Here is a 23,475-nt window from a genome sequence, read left to right as displayed (position 1 = left end):
GCTAATTCAAAAGCCCACCAGGGTGGAATTAGTACAAAAGGTTTCCAATCTAGAGAAAAAATCTAATCACCACCAAAGTGAAAATTATGAATTTAGACAGACAAATACTTGGGTTCAAGTTAAATACCAAGCTGAAGAAATTAATCCAATACATGGGTGTCAAGACGTCAGATCCACAGGGTAATCAGGTATAAAATTTACTGCACAATTGGGATGGAACCTACATTCAGGCTATTTATTTTGTGACCAAAGGTTTCATTGAACGAATTCGACACCATAACTCCAAAAGATACAAGAATTGAAAGATGTGTAAATATAGATAATCACTAGTATTCAGACAGCTCAGCCACATGCATTGAACCTTAAATAAGATCTTTTTCAAAAAGCGGAAATGGGTAGAACACCATAACCCCACAAGATATGAGAATTGAAAGAAGTGTAAATACAGATATCTTTAGTAACAGAATCACTAGTAATTGGACAGCTCAGACACAGGGATTGAACCTTAAATATGATCCTTTTCAAAATGTGAAAAGGGGGAGATCACTTCTGCAAAGACATGCTCTTCACACCGGAAGTAAACCCTTGAGTGTATGCAGCATTCTTGAAAGTCATCTGAAATGAAATGCCCTATCCATCAATACACTGGAGCTGAAAGAATTGGAGATAAAGCAAAATGCTGGAGAAAAAAGTTGCAAAAAAAAAAGGTGAAAGGAAAAAGAAAAGAGATCTAAAATCTTAGTTCAATACTCACTGTTAGGTTCTCCAACTCCAAACTGAGATGTTTCCTCACGCCATCCAATACTACAGGCTTAAGCTCTTGTCCTTGCTGTTGGGTAGACTCCTTGGCAATCTGTATGATTTGGTGTTATAAAGATAACTTAATAAAGATGTAAAAGGGTGAAACTGAGATCGATAGAGCATGCAAAACCATTTTGGTTACCTCGGAAAGGACTGCATCAGATGTTTTAACTATGATTTCATCTACGAATTTCCTAACATCAGTAACTGCAGCAAAGGGATTTGAGGAATTTTGTGGCTTCTCCACAGCTCCCTTTGCATGATTGGTCTGTGTTTTAGTTTGGCCTACATCGGTAAAACGGAAGACAGAATGTTACCAAAGAGGAATATCTGATATATTTCTTGAATGGAAACTAACAGCCAAGCATGAGCAAATGGGAAAAACTGATTGAATTAAACAAGATACTTTTATATTTCATGGTCAATTAGTATAGTCAGATAAGAAGTATATGAAATATACAAGCCCCACTTGAAAGTACAATCATGGGTCTTCTCTAAACAATATGGTTTCAGCAATGTCACAATCACTTCCTCAATTTTCTTCATTTTGGTTATAATTTGGAGGTAACATACAAAGACTTTTTGCCTTCTACCCAGGCAGTCAGTCATAAACTACTTTAGACACAACTAGATCACCCAACGAAGTTTTTATTCAGAAAAATAAATATTCCTAAGCATTCAAAGGAACTGTATCAGACAAAATGCGGATAGAAATTCTGCCATTAAAGTTCCAACCAATGGCATTCTCGAAAAAAGAAAGTTGATTGCTTGGTCAAACAAATCATTAATGTTTTTTTATGGTTTACCTGTAAGATCAATCAATTTATTCTTCGCAGGAACATGGTTTTCAGTAGGAAGTTGAACAGGAACTGCTTTCTCTTCTGAGATAGGCAGAACAGGATTCCCAGATGGAACGAAAGCTGCAAGATCAGGAGGTTGATCCTTCCCTACCAAAGGTGTAGCCTACTACAAAGCATAACCGTCATTATTAAAATAATAGTGGAAAAGGATTAAAATGAATGAGTTCATCTAGAAGACAAACAATAAATCACCTCCAAGTCTACATATGATGGATTTCTTCCAATTGAAACCAGAAACTTGTCAAGATCACGAGCACTGATAGCTGGAGAACACGAAATATAAGAGTAATATTATCAGTGGAAAACTTTAGTATGCCGCCATTCAACCAGTGCACTAGTTTACAACCTGCCTCCTTGCACTCTTATAATTGAATATAATGTAAAATTAATGGTACTGTGAATATTAATGCAGTGTAAACTTTGTCGAAAATCAGCAGAAGTCCAACTAGGGAGGGTACACTGTCACATGATTTTCATAAAGAGTGCATCTTGAGAGAATTCAGATGAATTTTTATCAACATGCCATAAGCACGAAACCTTTCTAACAAACTGCATATTTGAGCAATTATTCGAATAGCAAGGTGGGATACTTTAAAAAAAAAACTATAATATTTCAGCAATTACTTAAAAACTACTTATATTTATTGTACCAGTTTGATTCTGTTACGTCATCAACATGATTGGTTTCCAATAAAACAAGGAAAACAAACAAATCACTAAGACCCTGCTCAACACTTTTGTCAGGGGCATCCTTGTAAGTGGGTAAGAGTCATGGCTTAAGTTTTAAAATCTTAAGTCAATACTAGCTAGAGATATCACCAGATGGTCTTTACACTCCTTACTGAGAGACCATTTGTGGACTCAAGATACAACAGTTGCTCGTTAAGCTCAAAGAATATGTCAATTACATATACGAATCAACCCTCTTCCAACCCCCCCCCACAACACCACGACCACACACAGAAAGGCTAAGAATCAACCACCTCATTAGCATCTCTCCACTAAAAGAAATTTCAATTACATATATGAATCTAAGATCTCAAACATTATGCGAATAGTTTGTAGATTACAGCAAGGGAACCACTCAGTTGCATTGGAAGTACTGAAGTAGTCTCGCTCAACCCTGACTTACGTGTGAGCTCCTTAAAGAAAATGAAAAGACCAAAAAAAATGCTCACCTCAATCATTAGGATCCTTCTTCTCCAAGCACGATGTATCTTGGCAGTTGGCCCCCGATAAGAATCTTTCCAAGCATTATGCACCATAAGAAGACTACCGCCCTAAGCGAGCACACCCTATCTTGGCAGATGTATCTCCAAGCAAGTTGGTCCCCGATAAGAATCTTTCCAAGCATTATGCAGCATAAGAAGACTACTGCCCTAAACGAGGCTACAGACTTCCAAATGCTGGGGAAGCATGGGGTAAGGAAGGGGATGGCACTTTCAAGCGATTTTGTTTCCTTTCAATGAATTTCACTTTCAAGCAATTTTGTTTCATTTCAATAATATTTCCTTACAATTCAAAAAACTAAATTAAAAGAGAGCAAAAGGAAATATGATAATTAACCAAAAGTTCCACTGAAATTTCTTTTGTAATAACTATAATTCTACTACAGAACATTTGATACTCAAGTTACATGAAATTTCTTGGCATACAGATGCCCAACTAGGACTTCTTGGTAGGAAAGAGTGTCAGAGAAGAAATTCAAATAAGTTCCGTAGCACACCCAATCGAGAAGCCACCTTGTCCTTTACTAAAAGCAATTTGGTATTAACTTTATCAGTTCCACAAGTCATACAATTCTATCTTGGAACATAAACATACCTCAAGTGTATCTACAAATTACAATAAGTTCCTAAAGCATGCAATTCCACCTACAAATTACAATAAGTTCCTAAAGCATGCAATTCCACATTATAAAGAACATGGGAGATTCTCCCAACTGTTATCTCCCAAAAATTAAGTAGTTTTACAAAGCCAGGATAAAGACTAGAGTCATCAGCTTAAAACAGAACAAATGTAAAATTTTCTCACTTACAAACGGTTGTGTCATTAGAGAGTGGGTGGAAAAAGCAGCACTGCTGAGCTTTGAATCCTTGATCCAACAATAGTGAAACATTCCTTCATAACACAAAGATAATTGCACGACAAATCAGCATATTAACAAAAAGATATTGAACTAAGAATATGACAGATTTCTACCATACTGGGGCTGTTATTTCAAGTAAGTTCCAAGATAAAGAAAAATGATCTCACGTACAACAGAATAAATAAGATTAAAGTGAGATGAAACTAAACGAGTTATTAACAAATATCATAGTCTCTTTAGTACAATTGATAATTGTAGTAAACACTTATTCTATAGTAACGAAGTGTTTCAATAGGGACTGTAAAATATTTCCATGAAAATAAGCAGCCTCGAATCCCTGGTCACTGCAGAAAAAAGTGACTGTTCAAAGCAATGACTAAAACGGAAAAGTGTCTGTTGAAAGGATAGACGGCTGGCATCTTCCCGGACAGATCATTCAAAAAGAAAACGGAAAGCACAAAGAAATCATGCTTAAGTATAGAAAATGGTAAAGAAAGTAATTAGATATCAGTGGAGAAACAAATAATACAAGCAATCAATGAAGAACAGTCACAATGTAAGGGGAAAAGACCGCAAGTGTACAAGGTAAAGCCGCACACCAGGGAGAAAAATGAACAAGAAACTTGAGAACTCAAAAAATGAAGCTAACGGTTAAGGGATCCAAACAAAATTATATATCATTTAGAAAAGTTGAAAACTAAATTGTACAAATTGGAGGCATCAAAGAGGGGATCTATTCAACCCTCCTTTGAGAAAGATATGTTACATAGATTGGATGGGTTTCTGCAATAGCCATATTCCTAGGTTGAAATAGAACGACACTTGGGAGGGACTGCCTTGCAGTTTTTTAAAGCTTAATTTTGATGTTAGCAATAAGTAGAGCCTATGATAATCTGATAGTTCTAGATGCCCAAGTACAGTCTGACACAACACATGCTCAGACACTTCAAGGATAATTCTGTTGGTCAAATAACTATCTTGTTTCAAACATATGCCTCTCTATTGGAATTAATAGTTTTTTTTTTTGCTTGTCAGTGTCTTACATTTGCAATTATAACTTTGAGTATACGAGTCTATAAATACAATTTTAAATTTATTATTAATTTCACCATCTAATTTAAATCTACTTATCTTAAGATATTTTGTGCATAGATGATAGATGTCGTGTTCCTTATCTCATGGCATGTGATACATGTACAAGTATCCATGTCCTACATTTGGAAAATGTCGTGTTGTATCTCCGTTATGAATCACTTGAAAAATAAACATATTCGTCCCTGTCCATAACTCCATATACGTATTCGTATCTGGGTACCATAGAGCAGAATCCTCACAGGCCAGTTTGAATAGCATGTTCCGACAAAAAATATTAACTTGGCATCTCTAGTCTACGGTAGGTTACGCACACTGATGACAATGAGGCTGTCTTAGCTTTGTAAAATGCAGTTAATCTGGTAGACAAGGTTCTCAACATGGTTGATGAATTAATGATCAATTAGACAGCTCAGGTTATCTCCTCCCACAACACTCCTTGGTGGTGTTTCTCTACATACTAGGAAATGATGCAGAATTTATCTATTTTCTCAATAGCTTAGACCTCACATTTGACGAGAATCAAAGTTGCCAGTAAACAAGTTAGCAGGTCTCAACAATAATTGTACTATGAAGTGGGATTATACGTCTAATGTGCAATTCCCACAAAATTGGTCCAATGTTCCTGAATAAAATTTACACTCAAATAAAAAAAAGTCAATGATTCATTTAACAGATCATCGGATTTGTGAAGTGTTTGAATCAGGGAATTCAATGCCCTTTTTCTTCTTATTTGTCACCCCAAGAAATTCCTCATTATATTCATTCATTACCAATTCATTGATCAAATTAACTGATTTGCTAAAATGTTTGAAGTATGAACAAGGTCAATGTTTTTTTTGTTTTTTTGTTTTTTGCAGCCCAAGTAATTCCTTTGCTATCTGACATGTTAAACTCTCATCCGGAAGTTTAAGAAGTAGCATACACACAAAAAAAGAATTCATGCCTTTCTATTTATTATATACAGAAGATAAGACCAAAATTGAAATTTAAGGCATACCGTGCAGAATCATTCACTAGGGAAAATGGAGTAACGCATCCCAATGGAACCTGGAATAATAATAATGATCCAATGGAATCAAGTGAGAACAAGTAGATCACCCAGTAAAGAAGTATAAATGCAAGTATATCATGATCTAATGAGTAAAATAATCTATAGGCATGGTAACATAAAGAGATCCTTGCATATATATATATATATATATAGAGAGAGAGAGAGAGAGATGGCAAAGTGATACAAAAGTATCACAAAGAAACACGAAAGATGTGACTCAATCGCCACTTAAACCAAGTAATCCATACCCATATTCACTAAAAGAAACTCGTCTTTCATCGCTAGGAGATTTGGCAAAAAGGCAAAAAGCATGAATTCCAAAGGAACATATGGACTAAAGATTATCTCTGCTTAAAAAACCACGACTAAATGGATGGTCGATCTTCTCCTTTTTTCCGTTGTGAGAAAGATAACAACGTCAAATTGATTTGCTTCAGAGTTATGAGCAATGTAAATGGTACTCTAGTTATTGCAATGAGTTTGCGAGTTTAAGAATATTCATGAACCAATCTATAAGAGATTTCAACCAGACTACCACTCCAATGTACAGTGTACCTACTGAATTCTTGAGGTGGCTTGATATTTCTTCTTACAGTCTACTGAATTCTTGAGGTGGCTTACTATTTCTTCTTACAGTCTACAGTCGGACAGATTAGATATCTCTCCTCTATATGTCCCAGCTTTTATTAATCATATCATTCAAGGTTCATGAATTAATGCTGGCTTCACCCATGCTTGAATATGGTAACATGGTGTGGCTGCCCACTCTGATTCGGCAAGTAAACTTACTAATATCCAAGCGCAAGACATGCCCTATTTGTATGATCTCCGAGCCATTTAAAATCAAATAGTGTACATTAATATTAAGGTCAATATTTACATGCCACTTGAGCATAAATTACAAAGGAAATTTTAAATCATGAGGAGACATAACATCCTATACTCAAAGGTTTGGAGGAGATAATGAAATTTTTCTATATGTGAACTTAAACTAGATAATCAAGTAGAAAACTCAAAATATTAACCGTACAAGTTATTTCATTTAGTAACCTAAGAAAGAAAATAAAAAACTACAGAAGAGTTTGTATTAATAGATTCCTTCATTGTCTCCTTCATCAAATCATAAATATTTGAGGATTCCTTCATCTTCTCCATTCACATCCCTGCAACTGAAATTGTAGTCTCAGAGCACAAGATAAAATTGTGCTTCTCATATAAGAAAACAACGCTGTATGCTTAGTGTGGCTTAGCCATAGAATATGGTTTGATAATTGAAGTCATTATGAAGGGAAACTTTTTATAACAAAAGCCAATATTCTTTTATGAGGCCATACCCACCTGACGTAATTCTTGCAGAGCTTCTTCGGGTGGTTTGATAATTGAGGTCATAATGAAGGGAAACTTTTTATAACAAAATCCAATACTCTTTTATGAGGCCATACCCACCTGAAGTAATTCTTGCAGAGCCTCTTCAGGAGCCATGCGCAAACCTCCTTTTCCCAAACCAAGCCGCTGAGACAAAACTGCTCAACTTTAAAGACACACAGCACTCAAATGAACATCCAAAAAGATCAAAGAAACATATGGCCAGAATCAATGAAGCAGTTGACTTTTAGGCCCTGTTTGTTTTAATTATGACAGTCGACTGTGGAGTCCCCAACTGATTACGGGACTGAAAATTGCACTAAATTTGAGTCAAATAATCGGCTGGGGACTCCACAATTGGTTGCCATAATCTAAAACAAACAGGCCCTCATCCAAAACAGCATAATCCTGACAATAAACTCAATAGTGTAGCTATTGCAATCCAATGAAAAACAAACAGCGTACCTTTCAAGTCCACATTGGTACCTGCCAGAGCAGAAACAACATAGTACCTATGTTTCTTATCCTGCAATATGCAAGCAAGCTGAGGATTAAATAATTGTCCTCCGAAGATATAACTATACCAAATTTACTAGAAGAAAACAAGAAAGAATTTACATTCAGAAAAATTAAATTATCATACCTTCAACAGTAAATTTTTACTTAGTGCACCTCCCAAATGCCCGACATACTTTGCCTGAGAAGAACAATCGAGGTTGTCCCATAAAATAACCTTCCATAAATGAAATAAGGTCAAGAAGAAAAAATCAAAATATTTTCTATTTTACTTACTTGAGCCTCAACTGTCAATACAGCAGGATGGTTGTAGCTAACAAAATCAATTTGAAGCTCCTAAATGTGCATTAGAATATTAGTAACTAGAAGAAGTTAGCGTATATGCAAGAAGACTTAATATAAATCGATTAGAATTTGTGCAACTTCCACCAAAACATTCATTCCAAACATTAAGATATTCAAATGAACTAGGAAGACAGGCTCACCAAACATGTACCAGTTAAAGAATGAAATAAAGGAAAACGATTGTAATAAGTGCTTCAGTGGGCCTCATTCATGAGATATATCATCAAACACACACGATTTTACTAATAAAACCAGAAAGATGGACCAGCCATCAAAGGAAGATGAAACGAAGACCACCCTATAACTTGGGCATTTCATGCCATGTTCTAATTTCGGTATAAGTGCCATGTTCTAATTTCGGTATAAGCAACACCAAAATTAGCAAAGGAGTCTATCCCAACATTTCGTTCTTTAACTGAGAGAGAGAGAGAGAGAGAGAGAGAGAGAGGCCTTTTCAATTAAGGGTTTTTCAATTAAAGGGTTTTTCTTCGAAAAAACCAACTGATAAGTGCATCTGCTCCCTCCCTCCCTCGTATTCTGATTTACATAGATCAATAATCTTAAAAACAAAAGTAAACTTATATATCACATCATCCCTGTATTCCATCCAAAAATACTTTTATTACCTTGAGTCCACATCCAACACTGGGAAATCTATGTCTAACTTGAATGATCATAAACACATAAATACCATTTCTCACTGCCTTGCTAAATCAAACACGGTGGATGATTCAACACAAGAAGGAAAAAAAAAACAGAATAAACATATACATAGCATTGAAACAAACATATAGGGAAATCCGATTCACGGGGGTGTCGATTTTTTGGGTGAAATATCCAATCAGTGAATAAGATCAAGAACCCGGCAAAGTAAATAAAGATTCAAGAAGATAAAAAAAAAAAGAGGCAAAGTAAATAAAATATTGCAACGTATAAAGTTAAAAAAATTAATAGAAATAGGAAGAAAGAGCTAAGGGATTGATAGAACCTGCAAACGAGCAAGCAATTGGTCCTTAGAAAAACCCATCTTCTCCTCTTCTTCTTATTCTCCCCGCTTTCTGATTTTGGATAAATTCGAAGAAAGGGAAAGACGAAGCGAGGTAACTCAATCGGGACTTAGGTTACTAGGGTTCTTATTCAATTAAAATCGTGACCACATTGTATTGGGTGGGTCAGAGCCCAGTGGGGCCTACCTTTGATTAATATGGACCGTTCATCTCAGAGGCCTCGCTTTAGATCACCTATGGCCCATAACTCAAACCGGCCATAGAATCATCATAGTGTGTATGGTTGCACAAAAGTCAGGGAGGCTTAGTGATTTGGGTGCCTTGGTTCAAGCATTTTCATGTGAAACAACCAATTACTTCACAAGCTTCACCTGTGAGAATTGGTGTTATTTAATCATTTATATTTGAACACTAACCCACCTCTTGGCCTCCGACTAGCCTCTATCACTCTCTCCATATTGTTTATATCATTACTAGTATTCTTGGCCCAAGCTATGCATGAGCATAAAATGATGGGGCCCGCCCATCAAAAGATGAGGTTCAAAATAGAGGGGCCCACCCTATGCATGGGTTTAGTTGAAGATGGTGGGACCCACCCGCCCATCAAAACATGAAGTTTGAAATGGTGGGCCCCACCCCAAAAAAGAATAAGCTATGAGATGGTGGGCCCTACCCTATGAATGATTTGGGTGGAGTTGGTAGGCTCCACCTCATCACAACATTGGTGCAAAACCTAATGCGTGGGTAGTGGGTTTGGGTGGAGATGATGGGACCACCCATCAGAATATGAGGAGTATAATGGTGGGCCAAGGAGGTTCAAATGGTGGGCCCTGCCCTGTGCACGATTTGGGTGAAGATGGTGGCCTCATCCATAAAACATGAGGTGTAAAAGCCAAAAAGGAGTTTTGCAAAAAAACATGAAACAGTATATCTTGGGGTTTGTATAGCAAAACCAAATTAATTGGGAGGAGAGAGAGGATTGGGATTATTGCAAAACCTAATTAATAGGGATAAGAGATTTTGTGGTTATGAAAAACCTAATTAATAAGGAGGATTGAGAGAGGTAGGGAGGAGAGAGATGTGTGAAGAAAAACCAAATTTTTACCGGAACTGAATGTTAGCAAAGCCATTTTTCACGACAAAATTATTTCCAGTAAAAACAATTCCAGGAATAAAGACAAATGACAATGGAAAGAAAAATGCTCAGTATATATTATAGATAGATTATAGATAGATAGATAGATGGATAGATAGATTTGAGTTGGGCATATGCAAGTGTCGTATCTTCCATTGCAAGCCATCCACCTATCCCATTTTGCGACAAGAGTTCGTAATTTTAGAATTTGATGCTTCCAAGCATGCAAGGTGCACCAATGAAGCAAGCAAACCTCCAAAGATACATCAAGTGAGCTAGGAAGCAGCCTAGATTTGGGACATAATTGCCTTGGGGTCGAAGAAGCTACCTCCTAGGCAATAATAGAGTCCAATCTATTCTAATCCGCACATGTCTCTTGATCTCAAGCTAGGAGACACCCGAATCGAAAGATAAAAATCCCCTTGATTACTTGGTAGAGAGGTGGTCACCTAACCGTCGCCAAAATTGCCTAAAGAAGATCCCACTTTCACCTATAAAGGGGTAGTCTTGCTCCAAATATTTCTAGTCGAAAAATTAGAATCATACACAAAGCACTTGCACTCATTTTTTAGTACTCTCATATTCTCATAAGCATATGCTCTGCACAAGATATTAGGTTTTCAAGGCATTGAATGCAATTTGATGTTTTGTTTATATTACTCCATGCACATTTTTATTTTCCCTTTTAGTTGAAGGTTTTCAATGTAAGTTAATTATTTTGATTGATTTTTATGATCTTTTTGTAAAGCATAGAGTTCTCCCTCACCACCATACTTCTCACGACCTTACTATATTTTATCTATCTTTTGCATAGGATCATCATCTCTCTGTGATAGGTTCTTAATGTTGTTTTTTGCATTGATGAGTGAGTGGATGTTGGCTTGGATGTCCTTCTTTGTTATAATTTGTAGTCTAGATTACAAGTAAACCACTCCTTTAAAAAAATGGGATTTATGTCTCCTCTTGGGTATGAGAGTTAATCTAGATCGTGATATTTACAAGTTTTCACATATTGTATGGTTTGGAGTGTCAATACATCATAATGCAGCCTTGAATCAAATGGTTCTTATGTGGAATTTAATTAGATCACTTTAATTAATGACGATTTGCAGAGCATTCATTCTTCATTACAGTTCATTTCAAAATACTTCAATTGGCACGCATAAGAAATGTTCTGATTCAGCAGTTTTTTTATCAATTTCTCAGAGTGAAATTCCCATCGGTCGAGTAAATGGAATAGCTCCATGGCCTCTAATTTTCATATAAAAAGTTACTTGTGTATTCTTTTCATAAATTCTAATTTATTTTGCCAATCATGACATTTCAATATATTATTGCCTGAACTTAAGCTATTTAACTTTATGTCAAAGATGGATTTCTGGGAGTCTTTATTTCTTTGCAAACTAAACAAGTTAAAGATAATTTTTTTAAAAGGTGAGATGTATATTAAGATAGAGGGGAAAAGCCCCATAATCAAGGAGATCAATAGTACAAGAGAAAATAACAATTGAAAAGAAAATACAAATCAAACGCACTGGGGCGGTTTGGGGGGGGGGGGGGGGGGGGGGGGGGGGTTGTGGGGGGACTAGCGACGCCCAATTCACTCCATCTCTAGCTAATCAGTCCATCTCACTATTAGGCTCTGTTCACTTGTTTTCCCAAGAAAGGAAAAGAAAAGGTTTTCCGGGAATCTGATGTGGCATTAGGAAAAGAAATCAAGGGAAACTGTGTAGGAAAAGGTTTCCCGCGCCTGTTCACGTGCGCAGGAAAAGGTTTCCCGAGAAATTGCTTGCCCACCTTTTTTTCACTAGTTTTCCCGGGAAAGCAAATCCAACCAAAATAGTGGGATTTGGTTTCCCACACTTGTGAGAAAAGAGACATTTCCACATATTTTTGGCAATTTTCATGTCATTAATTGACATTTTCCACCTAGGCTTGTTACTTTATCAGGAAAGCAAGTGACCGCCAGAATTCTGTCTTATCAAGGTCTTGTCAAGGAAAAGAGAGACTGTTTTCCGCTTTCTCGAGAACGCAAGTGAACATTCACCACCAGTTGACCTTCCATATGGAATCTCTTCAAACATCTCCCTAAATCTCTAGCTAATCAGTCCATCTTTTAACATATGAAATTTATACTTAGTTTTTTATTACGAATACTTACTGTATGAATCATTGTACATTTATTGTACATAATAAAATAGCACACACTTGGTCATACAAACATACAATGCAATGATCTACGTATTTGTATGGTAAATCTGATAGTAAATTAGACTTAATATATACAAAAATTGAACTAATCGGAGGATCCTAACCATTAAACTGGCAGCCGTTGATCGATGATCCTATTCAATAGACAAAAGTCTATTAGAACAAATGACTAGGATTGTCCAATCGATCTATAGGGTTTTTGTATCATCCATATATTTCAGGGCCCACTAAATGAACGGTCTAGATCATCAGACCATACAACTATCTGTATATCGTGTTGTTGCAATTAACCCACGATGGGTTTGCCACTATCAACAGATATCTGTCGTTGATTCATTGTAGGACCAATGAGGCTAAATCAATGGTCCTGATCACTTACACGTGTAAATTACCATATCTTGAAAAGTTATACCTCCCACATGCTACTAATTACGTGAAGAACTCACAAAAGACCAGGTGCAATGCTTTCAAGGAAAGTCTCCGAAGTGGGCCCGCTAACACCATGCATGCACGTGATAATTTATGTTCTGATCTTTAAAGTCTCTTGAAGGCCTATCCACACGCATCGTTCTTCTTTTTCATCTATCTTCCTTGCTTATGTTTAGGAGTAATCTTTTGGCTAAGCTTAAGAAGCTCATCTATCATTTCTCTTTTTTCTTTTTACCCTTTAGTTAAAGCTTTAGAAGCCCACTAATTTTTTATCTTTCTTGGTCAAATCTGGCCAATCAGATAAAAAATAATTTAAATTTAGCACCTGTTAGGTCTAAAATTGGTAACAGGTTATGGTAGGGCCGGAAGGGCTGATCTGGCAAGCCACAGCTGAAGAGCTAATGGAGTCCTGCGCTGCACAAGGGCACAGACAAGGATACAAAGGGTCAGAAGACCAACCCGGAGTGGTGCTCCGGACGGGCGCTTCGACACTCAAGTCAGTATGAGCAGGAGTGCAGAGCAATGTCAGAGCAAAAAACTTAGGGTTTTGATCTCAGATCCCTCACCTTAGCACAAGTGAAGGCTATTTATAGTGGTTCTGAGCCACCTGTCCAGGACAGGTGGTAGCCCCTGTATGGACCAGGTCTCATACCTAGGAGGGGCAGATGGAAGTCCCTGATTGGTCCAGGTGTCACACCTAGCAGGGACAGGTGTTGGCTTTACAGTGGTCCCTGTGAGGGCCACGTGTCAACAGCCGATTGGTTGCAGATTTTGGACCCCATCAGCACCTAATACCATGATAACAGAAATGATATATTTGCCCCTTTTCTTCCCCATGCCTCCCCATTGTAGCCTAAGAAGAGTAGCCATAAACATTGTTAGCAAAACACTGTTTTAAATGGCATATTTTTGAAAAAAAAATACTTGTTTTAATGGTTTGCCGTTTAATACTCCGTTTAAAACTTTCATAGTAAAAAAATCCATTTTTTTAAGGAAAATATTTTAAACATATTAAACACGTATTTTGTTACGTGCCTAATTTGCCGTAACGGAAATAAACAAAGAGAAAATAGAAAGAGAAGGGAAGAGAGGTTGATTCGAGGCAACCGGACCTCCTAATGGTTCAAATCGAGAGGAACCATGACTCTCCTACAAAGTTTCATTTGCTGTAGAATTCTTTTTCTTCGTCATTCCATTAAAATACAAACTTAAATACAAGCATAAAGGTGGCTAATTTTACATCACTACTAACCCACTTACATAACACATAGGAAATAACTAACATCCACAACCTTAAACCCATTGTTAACTTACCAACTTCTCCAAAAGCGAAAAAAGGCGTTATTTTATCTTTTATACTTTAACACCCATAACCGCATAATTAATAACCACAATCTAACTAACCCCAATAACATGCACATATCATATTTTGGCCAACTTTTCACTCTTCCCCACTCATTAAACGCATTTTTTGTGTTTTTTGTCTTTTCTACTACGTTTTCTTAGCCAATACCATGTTAAACTCGAATTTTTCTTGTTCCGTATGTTTTGTTTTATTTATTTTTAGGCTGAATCACGTTTTACTCACTATGGGCATAAAAACACTAGAAGGGTAACCGACCCCATATATAATAATTTGACTCCAAGTCTCCAACTATGCAGATGATCATTGTTACGACGAATATATCCTTCCTAATGATCAAAATTGGATCCCATATGGAACATTTGTATGAGATCGGACAATTGATCTCAGGGGCTACAGCGAGGCAACCCACAAGATCTTTGCTATCCTATCCGTCAATTAAGGACTACAAATCAAATTTAGCTTCTCTAGATTTTCAGGATCATCCGATTAAGACAGATCTAATGGCAATCAATAGCCTAGTATATGTTTTCAGTCTCGATCAACGGCCCAATCATGTCCAGAGGGCAGACATTGAAAATAAATCGAACCATGGTCTTTACAGCATTTTCCTAATAATTTGAAGGGAATTAATAGCATTTGGACAAGAGTATCCCCTACATTGGACAGGAGTATCCCTTGGCATATGTGATCATTCTTCCATTCTCTTATGATAGGTCTTTGTCATTAAAAAAATATGAAAAATGGTCTACATTCAAAGGTCAAAAGTCTACTTGTTGTATTATTTCTAGTACTTAGACAGTCCATATCAATGTTCACATGCCCTGCAACAGACTGAAGTGGTAACATGTGCAAACCCTTATTCCTCCACCGGTCAACAAGATCTATCCAATGCACACAAAACAAAGAGAGGCTAACAGGTACCAAACAAAGAGAGGGGTGCAAATATCATGATAATCAACTTTAACCCAAGAAATCTTTGAACTTTAAGTCATGATAATGAATACAAAATGCTATATACGTATGACTTTATTTGTCATGGGCCTCATGGCTAATGAAATCGTGGGCTTTGAATGCTTAAGAGAATTATATGTTGATGATGAAGAGATCAAATAGTTAGGATAAGTGTCAGATGGAACAACCTGTAAATTTGAATGTTAAAGACAGCTTTTCTTCAAAAGGACTACTCAAATGTACATTCCAAGGTGAGCAGATCATCCACGAGTTAAACAGGTATTTTGGACATGATAAGAGAATTGCTCTTCTGGAGGAGAGATATTCCTGGCCCCAGTTGAAAAAACGTTGTAAACTTGTGTAGCGTGGCAATGTTTCAAGGCCACTTCTAGAGGAGATTTGATACATCCTTGTAGTACAATAGTGCATACCATCCATAGACAGATGGCTAAGCCAAAGTCATCAACACGATACTTAGGAGTTAGGAGTCTGATGAGATGCATTGTAGGTTTTTAATTCTTAAGTAGTGAGATTCTTTGCTTGATCGAGAAAAAATAAATTCCTTTTAACAATTGGCGAATAGTCTCTAGTAAAGTCTCCTTTTGAGATTTTAATTATATAGTTGCATGCCGAGTTACACACTAGACTGGTTAGATTTGCCAAAACTTCTGAGTATGAGCATTGTAATAGAAAACATGATTAATAGAATCTAATTTGTATATGCTGATTTCAAGAAACATGTTGAAGAGTCGAACAACAACGAATTTTAAGAAGATGTAAAGAAACATCGGAGACTCGAAGTGTTCCATAAAGCAACTTGGTGATGGTTCACCTACAAAAAGGTATGTTGAGATGCATTGGCGCGTATAATAAACCAAAGAATTAGGAAGGATTAGCTCATTACATAATCAAGAAAATTAATGATAATGCATATGTCGTTGAGGTTCTTGATTGTTGAGGTATGTTGCTCAGATTTTGCCAAACTACCTCCAGCAGCCTAATCCAAACTACTTGCCAAATCTAGCTGCAGGTAGCCTAATCTAACCAAACTACCTCTCATCTAATCCTAGATGATCCGACGGTCAGATTTTGCCATATCTGATCCAACATATCTTAACATTGATGACATCCATTTCTTCAACACATCCAATGTTTCTGATCCGTTAGACTACTATCGAGCAGAACAGCCAGTTTATCCGGACCTAGACTTGAGCTTGAGTTTCTTTTTTAAAAAAATAAATAAAAATTAGGAGAGAGACTGCATAGAATAGTGTTTTGAAAAGTTTAATTTGAATAATCAAAACTTCAAACGAGCATAACTTTTAATCCCATTAATGGATCAGTAATTATTATATACCATTAGAATCTACTTGTGGAGCTCTATAACGGTTCAATCTAGCTCCCAAGATTTTGTAAAACCTTATGACCATAAAGTTTCCTTTAACGGAAAATCTAGGATAACCTAAATCATCTAAAACCTTATAAATTTAAATTTTTCTTGAAGTATTTTACGCTTCATAAATTTCTTTATATCTATTAAGTACTTTATATTTTAAGATTTGGCTCTATTTTATATAAGTGCATGATAAAAGAACATATTCTTTGCATGAATAAAATTTGAGCACAATGGATGCCATTTTCTTGTACGTATGTATATTTTCTTGTACGTATGTATATATGGAGATTGTATATGGTGAGTGCGCGTGAAGTGCAATATTTTTCAGAAAGTACAGTGGGCCCACTTCCCATGATGATCTAAAGTGCGCCCAATTCACAGGATGATCTAAACCATTTATTTGTTGGGCTACAACGTAAATAGGTTGTGCCTCTAAGAACATCGATCTCCATAGGATGGTCCTAACCCTCCTATCTATAGAGGTTTTTATAATGTGGAGTCCCTCCACAGTCGATCATCCTATGAAGATAATCTATGAGGTACAAGTTATTTACGTTGCGGCCCAACAAATGAATGGTGTGGATCACCCTGTGAAGTGGGCCCCGCTGTACTTTCTTAATTATACTGGACTTCACGAGCGCTTGCCATGACGTCCACACTCTTATTTTATTAATGAAATTGAGTCTTCCCCTTTGTTTAAAGTTTGTACGCTCGTTTAGTTGTTGAAAGACTGTTGAAATTTTTTTAGAAAAAGCTGTCAACAGCAAATTAGAAAGTGTTTAACCACGTGAGTGAGTATGACTATCCAACAAGAGGGTGATATAAGCATTACGTTTAAGCATTTACTGAGTACAGTTGTTGATACGCGGTATTCAAAGAAAGTCCTTGGAGCCTTACTGAGCTTCTGGCGTGGGCCATTGAAAACCATATTACTCCATGTGATATTGCAATTTCCACGAAACTCCATCACTCCAAATACATACACCAAATCAAACAAATATAGGATGAAGGAGTAGAAGAAAGTTAAAAAAAGAGGGGCTCCGATGCTTCCACGAGAGTCTGCTCACATGGAGTTTGCCTCTTCATCTCCCAACATCATCCAAAGAACAAAACCCTCCCATGATCTTTCGCCCATATCCTCAAAACTATTTCTTTATCTTTTAATATTACCAATTCATTAACAATTCTCAAACATTCATCCCCCTCTCCTCTCTTTTTGATATCCGCACCCCGGCTCTTGCTACTTAATAGTATCTTTCTTTTTTGTCTTTTTCTAGAATATGCCAAATAGTATGGATGATCAAGAAAATCAACACTTGTTTTCTTTTTATTTTTGAACGGCAAAGAAATATATTACTAAAAAATGAAACCCAAGGAGCACCCTCCGATGGAAATGATCAGCGTTGGAAGTGAGGTGTGCCTAAGGGCACTATGGTCTCTGTACTTCTTTTCTCCTTTTATATAAATACATAAGTGAGGGGAGCTAATCATCAGCTCAGACATTCTTCTCCCATCTTTCCTCTCTTAACATGGTATCAGAGCCCTAGGGTTGATGCCTAAGGACCACAATTAATGGAAGCAAACTCTCTCTCTCTCTCTCTCTCTCTCTCTCTCTCTCTCTCCACCCGCGCGCGTAACCCCACATCCCACCCACATGTCTCTCACTCCCTCTCTCCCAATTGTGTCCCCCCTCGCACCCGCATGCCTCAAATCTCCATTCACATCCCCTCCCATCCCTTCAACATCTCCATTCACATCTATTCACAACCCTTGATCCCCAATCCCTAATCCCAATCTCCATCAACATACTCCAAATCCCTTTCCTTCTCCATTCACGAACCCTAATTCCCAATCTGATTTCACTAGAGGCATTCAAGGACACCTCAGAGTGACCAACATAAGTTAAATACATCAAAGAAATTAAGTGGACCAATAGCCCATGAGCCAAAGAAAAAATAAAATGGAAAAAGTCCAAATTGGCACTTGCTTGGTTGACCAAAGGCCATTATCTTATGGATAATGGCTCTAGGAGATTTTCAAATAATTTTGAAATTATTTTTAACAGAAAGTAAACTCCCTTAGCTTTCTAGAGAGCCTAAGATCATCGAAATCTGATAAGAAACAATGGAAATATGAATTTTCCAAGATAACTACGGAAAATTGAAAAACCCCAGTAGGTTGACTTCGATCGACCGAACCCCAATTTTTGGGTTTTTTAAGTAGCTATAATGGCTAGTTCTCTGGTCGACCAAAGGTCCACCGAACTAGCCGTTAGAGCTTAGAAAAGGCTAGTTTTGGGCTCCAGACACTATAAAAGAGCCTTAAACCATTAAGATACACTCTTAAGCCTCGCTTGAACTCATATTTGAGTGTTTTACACCCTCGTGCCTATATTTGGATTATATTTGAAGGATTATAGATAGGATTACTCTTGTAAATCATTTTGTTGTTCTTAAGTGAGCTCAATTGTTGCATTTGCCTTTGAGAAGGCTTTTGTTTTTCATTTTTGTATTACGGTGTAGGGCACCTTGTCAGCTCTTTGAAGTGAGCTCGGGGATAAAGCTCGGATGAGTGTACGAGGCATGGATTCAACCTCCGGATGGAGCTTTGGGTTGCCATCTAGGCTAACAAGCACGTACACTTTCAGCACTTCCAGTCTCCCAATCTCCTCTCCTTCCTCATCCTTTCATTTTTATTTTTATTTTTACTTTACATTTCCATCGAACCATAGATCAACATTTCACAAATCACACATTCTCTATGGTTCACACAAATAAGCGCGCATTTAGCCTCACTCATGCAAAGATTACACGTGTGAATCGTAAATTGTTTTGCCCCCTTTTTCTTACCCGGCCACCTCCCTCTAGCATATTTAAGTCAATTGGTTTTTACACTAGGGGGGTGGCTCGGGGAAGAAAGGGGGGAGAATATATCATTTCCCTAAAATCATTCCAAAGGAAACATACATGAAGGTCCCAGATAATCACATACCTAGTTATGCATTGGCCTAAATACTATTTTATTTGATTCCGTTGGTACAAAAAAATACTATTTTATCAGTTTTTCAACCAGAGAAATAGATTCCTAGTACCGAGTTACTCGTTTGAAAGAGAAGTACTACTTGACGACACTATTCTCATTCTCATTGCACACACTACAATACAGAAAAGCAAGAGAAACAGCTGGAAAATGGAAAGAAAATGTGAGTATTCAGATAGCAATAAGACGAGAATTTATACGATGCGTGGCCGTGAAAACATGTGAAGTCTATAAAAGTAGGTACGGCCCACTCTTTTTGATGATCTAAACCGTTCATCTGTTTGGGCACAACGTAAATAGGTTGCGCCTCAAAAATCATTTCCATAGGATGATACTAACCCTCCGATCGTAACTGATCTGAAAATGGTGATTTCCAAAAACAATTTATGAAATCTTCTACAGATCGGAGGGCTAGGATCATCCTATGGAAATGATTTTTGGGGCACAACCTATTTACGTTGTGCCCAAACAGATGAACGGTTTGGATCATCAAAAAAGTAGGCCGTACCTACTTTTTTTTAGACTTCACGTGTTTTCACGGCCACCCATCATATAGTAATAAGACATCCAAATAGTAAAGAAGAATAAAACCTATAACAACCCATTGAGAGTCTCAAAAGTCAATAAAAAAGAGCACTCCATCTGCAATTTTGGAATAGAGAAAAAAGGGTTTTTCAGAAGTGAGTTGGATATACAGAGCTCACAAGAGAATGGACTCAAAGTCAAGCCAACCATGATGAAGTCTGAAAGAGAAACGGTTGTGAGTCTGGCTTTTAATTTAATTCTAGATCCTTGAGGTTCGAGTCATGACGCGTTTAGAGCTTTGCGAGCCAGTGGTGCAACAGCAAGGTTTGGCTCTGACTTGGGTGTCTCAATATCAAATCTGACCCCTTCTTCAAATCCGGGAAGCTTCCTCACTGCGTCAGAGAATCCCATGTTTCCTTCTCGTATCTACATATTTATTACCTACGTAACATTATTTAAACAAAACTCATTTTGTGAAATGACCAATTTATCACTCTTAGTGCCAAATTATTAGTTTTGTGTACACATATTCATTGCCAATATTGTGGGGCCACTGTGTTTTTGGTAGTGTTTAGATTCGGGTATGGGCCCACATTGTTTGGATGATCCAAAGCGTTCATTTGACTGGCCCTGACATAGATAGGGTGAACTCAAAAAATCAGCTCCATCGGATCATCCTAACCCTTCAATCTGTGGACGAACCGTCAACTGAGGGGACCTACCTTATACAAATTGAAACCACAGGGGGTCTAAGTGTATTTTTCCCTATAATATATAGAAAAAAAAAAAACATGTAAAATGAGCACATTATCATTCCTGATGCCAATATTGTCCTAAGGTTATCAAAAAGTGGGTAAACATAGAATTAAGTAGGCATGTGGACACCTTAAAAGATGAGGGAGAATGAATTGCTTTTTTATTTTTTATTTTTTATATTCTGTATGAAGAGATTATGAGTGTCTTGTCTTTATGGGATGCAGAGATGAAGATTAGGGTGCAAGAAACTACAGCCTCTGCCATGGCATATAGGGTCGTTTTCTTTTCTGAAAGAAACATGTTATATAAATTTAAAATATCTTTAGGACATGGGGACACACGTTCCTTGCAATTTCTTGAGGGGAAAGTTAGTAAAATTGCTCATATTCCCATTTTCACAAAGGTAGAGAGCATGTAAAATAATTGACCCCCAGTTCATGAAAAGCCTTGAATTCTACCATTTGAGAGCTGATTTTTACATTGGACTACAGAGGATTATTTTTACTCAAAAGTCAAAACCTGGTCTATAAATAACCCTTGTATCCCCTTTCCTTTCTCACATTCAAAGAAGAAGATAGAGAAAGCAATACCATTTATTATCTATTCATCCATCTATCCTCATGGTGAAGAACAACAAGGGTGTTGCAGATCAAAATGGACACTTGGGAGCTGCAAACAAGATCCAATCAGAAGTACCCAAATCCACAGCTATAAGGAAAAAGCAATACAAAGGGGTGAGAATGAGAAGTTGGGGCTCATGGGTCTCTGAGATAAGAGCACCAAACCAAAAGACAAGAATTTGGTTGGGCTCTTATGCCACACCAGAGGCTGCTGCTAGGGCCTATGATGCTGCACTTTTATGTCTCAAGGGCTCTACAGCCAATCTCAATTTTCCAATCACCCCATCAATCCACCTTCCAGACACCACGCTTATGTCCCCCAAATCCATTCAAAGAGTAGCAGCTGCAGCTGCTAATTCTACACCCCCATTTTCTCCCCCTCCACCCCCTCCATCATCGTCCCCTTCTCCTTCGCTGTCAATGTCGTCTTCATCAGATAGTTACGACGAGCTCTTTCCTTCTTGTTCGGAGAATTACATTGAGTGCAGAGCCGAAGAATCGAACCGTCTGATGGATCCGTGGTTGGACTTTGGCGATTGGTTATCGCCTAAGTATGCAGTAGATCAAATGTTCAATGCTTGTGCTCCCTTTGCTCCTCCTTTGATGGAAGAATGTGATGATCAAGAAGGGGACATTAGTTTATGGAGCTTCTGCTAATTGATCAACTCCTTTTTTCCATGGATTTTATTCATTGTTTTGTATCTTAATTAGTTAAATTTTTGGAAAGAATATTGAAGAGGTGACTCCATTGATTTGTATTTAGATAAAGAGGAATTCCCATGGAGCCAAATGTTTTTAGGCTGTTCCTGGAGTTTCTATATTTACATATATAGATATATGTATTTTTACAAGGAATTTGAATAAGATAAACGGTACAACCATGTTATTCATGTTCTTTCTTGTGTCGGAATAAAAAAGAAAAGTGTTTTAAATATATCCATGAAGTCCTTTGATTTTGAAGGCAAAGAAAAACGTTAAAGGCAGAAACCGGCGGGGGTGTGTGTGTGTTGAATATCATTTCCCCTCATTAAATGGGATAAAGTTTTACTAGGGTTTCAGGAAACAGCAGTTAACATCATGGAAAATAAAGGGGCTGTATTTAAGCAACACTGTGGAACCGTAATAGGAACCCAACTGTTACCAAACTCTTTCATGGTATCCAAGCTTTACTTTGTCCCTGATTTGTCCTCTCTCTCTCTCTCTCTCTCTCTCTCTCTCTCTCTCTCTCTACTAGTAGTGTTAGAATATGTGGATTGCGTGTAGATCTCATCGTTGGATCATTTTGTGGAAGATTAATCAAGTTGGTTAAATGTGGCCAAGATATATTAGGCAACCAGATTAGATTAACGATCATGTTAGATTAATTAGGATATTCTATTATTATCGTTTTCCACGTCTATCACATATTAGGACTGGTTGTAATAGAATCTATGATTTAGTGAAATCCCAAATTTAATCAAGTAGTCTTCTCTACCACCTTCACCTATTACTATGTTTATCCCTAGTTTGTCGATCATATTGCAGTACAGCATCATCCTTTGTGAATCAGGTCTCCATCCTCTTAAACAGAAACAATTACTTGCAGAAATCCCAAATCCTCTTGGCCATGCACAAGCAAAAATCTCTCTTGGTTCATAGATGGTTCTTGTCCACCACATCGAAGTTCTGGAACTGAGGCCTTGTTTGGATAGCAGGAATTTTCTGTTAGAAAGGAAGAGTTTTTCTACAATTTTTTTTCCTTTTCCATCATTTGATTACACATGAAAAAACTAACTTGAACCAACAGTTGAAGTTTTATTTACAGGGACAACTTACAATGACAGAAATGATATGATGAGTGGGCGGACACGCAGGTGTAAGGGGCAGCAGCCCTTGATATTTGATCCAATAGCAGCCTCTTCAAAAGTGGAAAAAGTGG

At 37.2% G+C, this 23,475-nt stretch overlaps 2 protein-coding genes across 2 annotated transcripts; one reads left to right on the top strand and one right to left on the bottom strand.

The window, feature by feature from the left end:
- Positions 1-290: 290 nt before the first annotated feature.
- On the bottom strand, positions 291-9,266 carry LOC143848512 (YbaK/aminoacyl-tRNA synthetase-associated domain-containing protein). The gene is made up of 12 exons (XM_077357466.1): positions 9,111-9,266; positions 8,054-8,113; positions 7,905-7,958; positions 7,727-7,787; positions 7,343-7,419; positions 5,843-5,892; positions 3,700-3,782; positions 1,854-1,924; positions 1,608-1,764; positions 944-1,086; positions 755-853; positions 291-615 (listed from the first exon to the last, which is right to left on the bottom strand). The coding sequence occupies exons 1-12, from the start codon at positions 9,147-9,149 to the stop codon at positions 544-546; spliced, it is 966 nt and encodes a 321-aa protein (XP_077213581.1). The 5' UTR covers positions 9,150-9,266; the 3' UTR covers positions 291-543.
- A 12,239-nt stretch (positions 9,267-21,505) lies between these two features.
- Positions 21,506-22,440, top strand: LOC143849004 (ethylene-responsive transcription factor ERF014-like). The gene has a single exon (XM_077358052.1). The coding sequence runs from the start codon at positions 21,558-21,560 to the stop codon at positions 22,212-22,214; it is 657 nt and encodes a 218-aa protein (XP_077214167.1). The 5' UTR covers positions 21,506-21,557; the 3' UTR covers positions 22,215-22,440.
- The last annotated feature ends 1,035 nt before the right edge of the window (positions 22,441-23,475 follow it).

Source organism: Tasmannia lanceolata, unplaced genomic scaffold (genome assembly GCF_043159265.1).
Source record: "Tasmannia lanceolata isolate RefF3 unplaced genomic scaffold, GAP_Taslan_0.1 ptg000016l, whole genome shotgun sequence".
NCBI classification, from domain to species: Eukaryota; Viridiplantae; Streptophyta; class Magnoliopsida; order Canellales; family Winteraceae; genus Tasmannia; species Tasmannia lanceolata.
This window is presented reverse-complemented; position numbering and strand designations above follow the sequence as displayed.

What these genes read in the sequence shown, in the direction of transcription:
- LOC143848512 (XM_077357466.1), bottom strand. Translation starts at nt 9,149, where the DNA reads ATGGGTTTTTCTAAGGACCAATTGCTTGCTCGTTTGCAG. An exon ending in CTCTGCAAGAATTACTTCAG is followed by an intron (nt 5,893 to 7,342) that starts GTGGGTATGGCC and finishes TTATTATTCCAG; the next exon opens with GTTCCATTGGGATGCGTTAC. An exon ending in CATCATATGTAGACTTGGAG is followed by an intron (nt 1,765 to 1,853) that starts GTGATTTATTGT and finishes GCTTTGTAGTAG; the next exon opens with GCTACACCTTTGGTAGGGAA.
- LOC143849004 (XM_077358052.1), top strand. Translation starts at nt 21,558, where the DNA reads ATGGTGAAGAACAACAAGGGTGTTGCAGATCAAAATGGACACTTGGGA.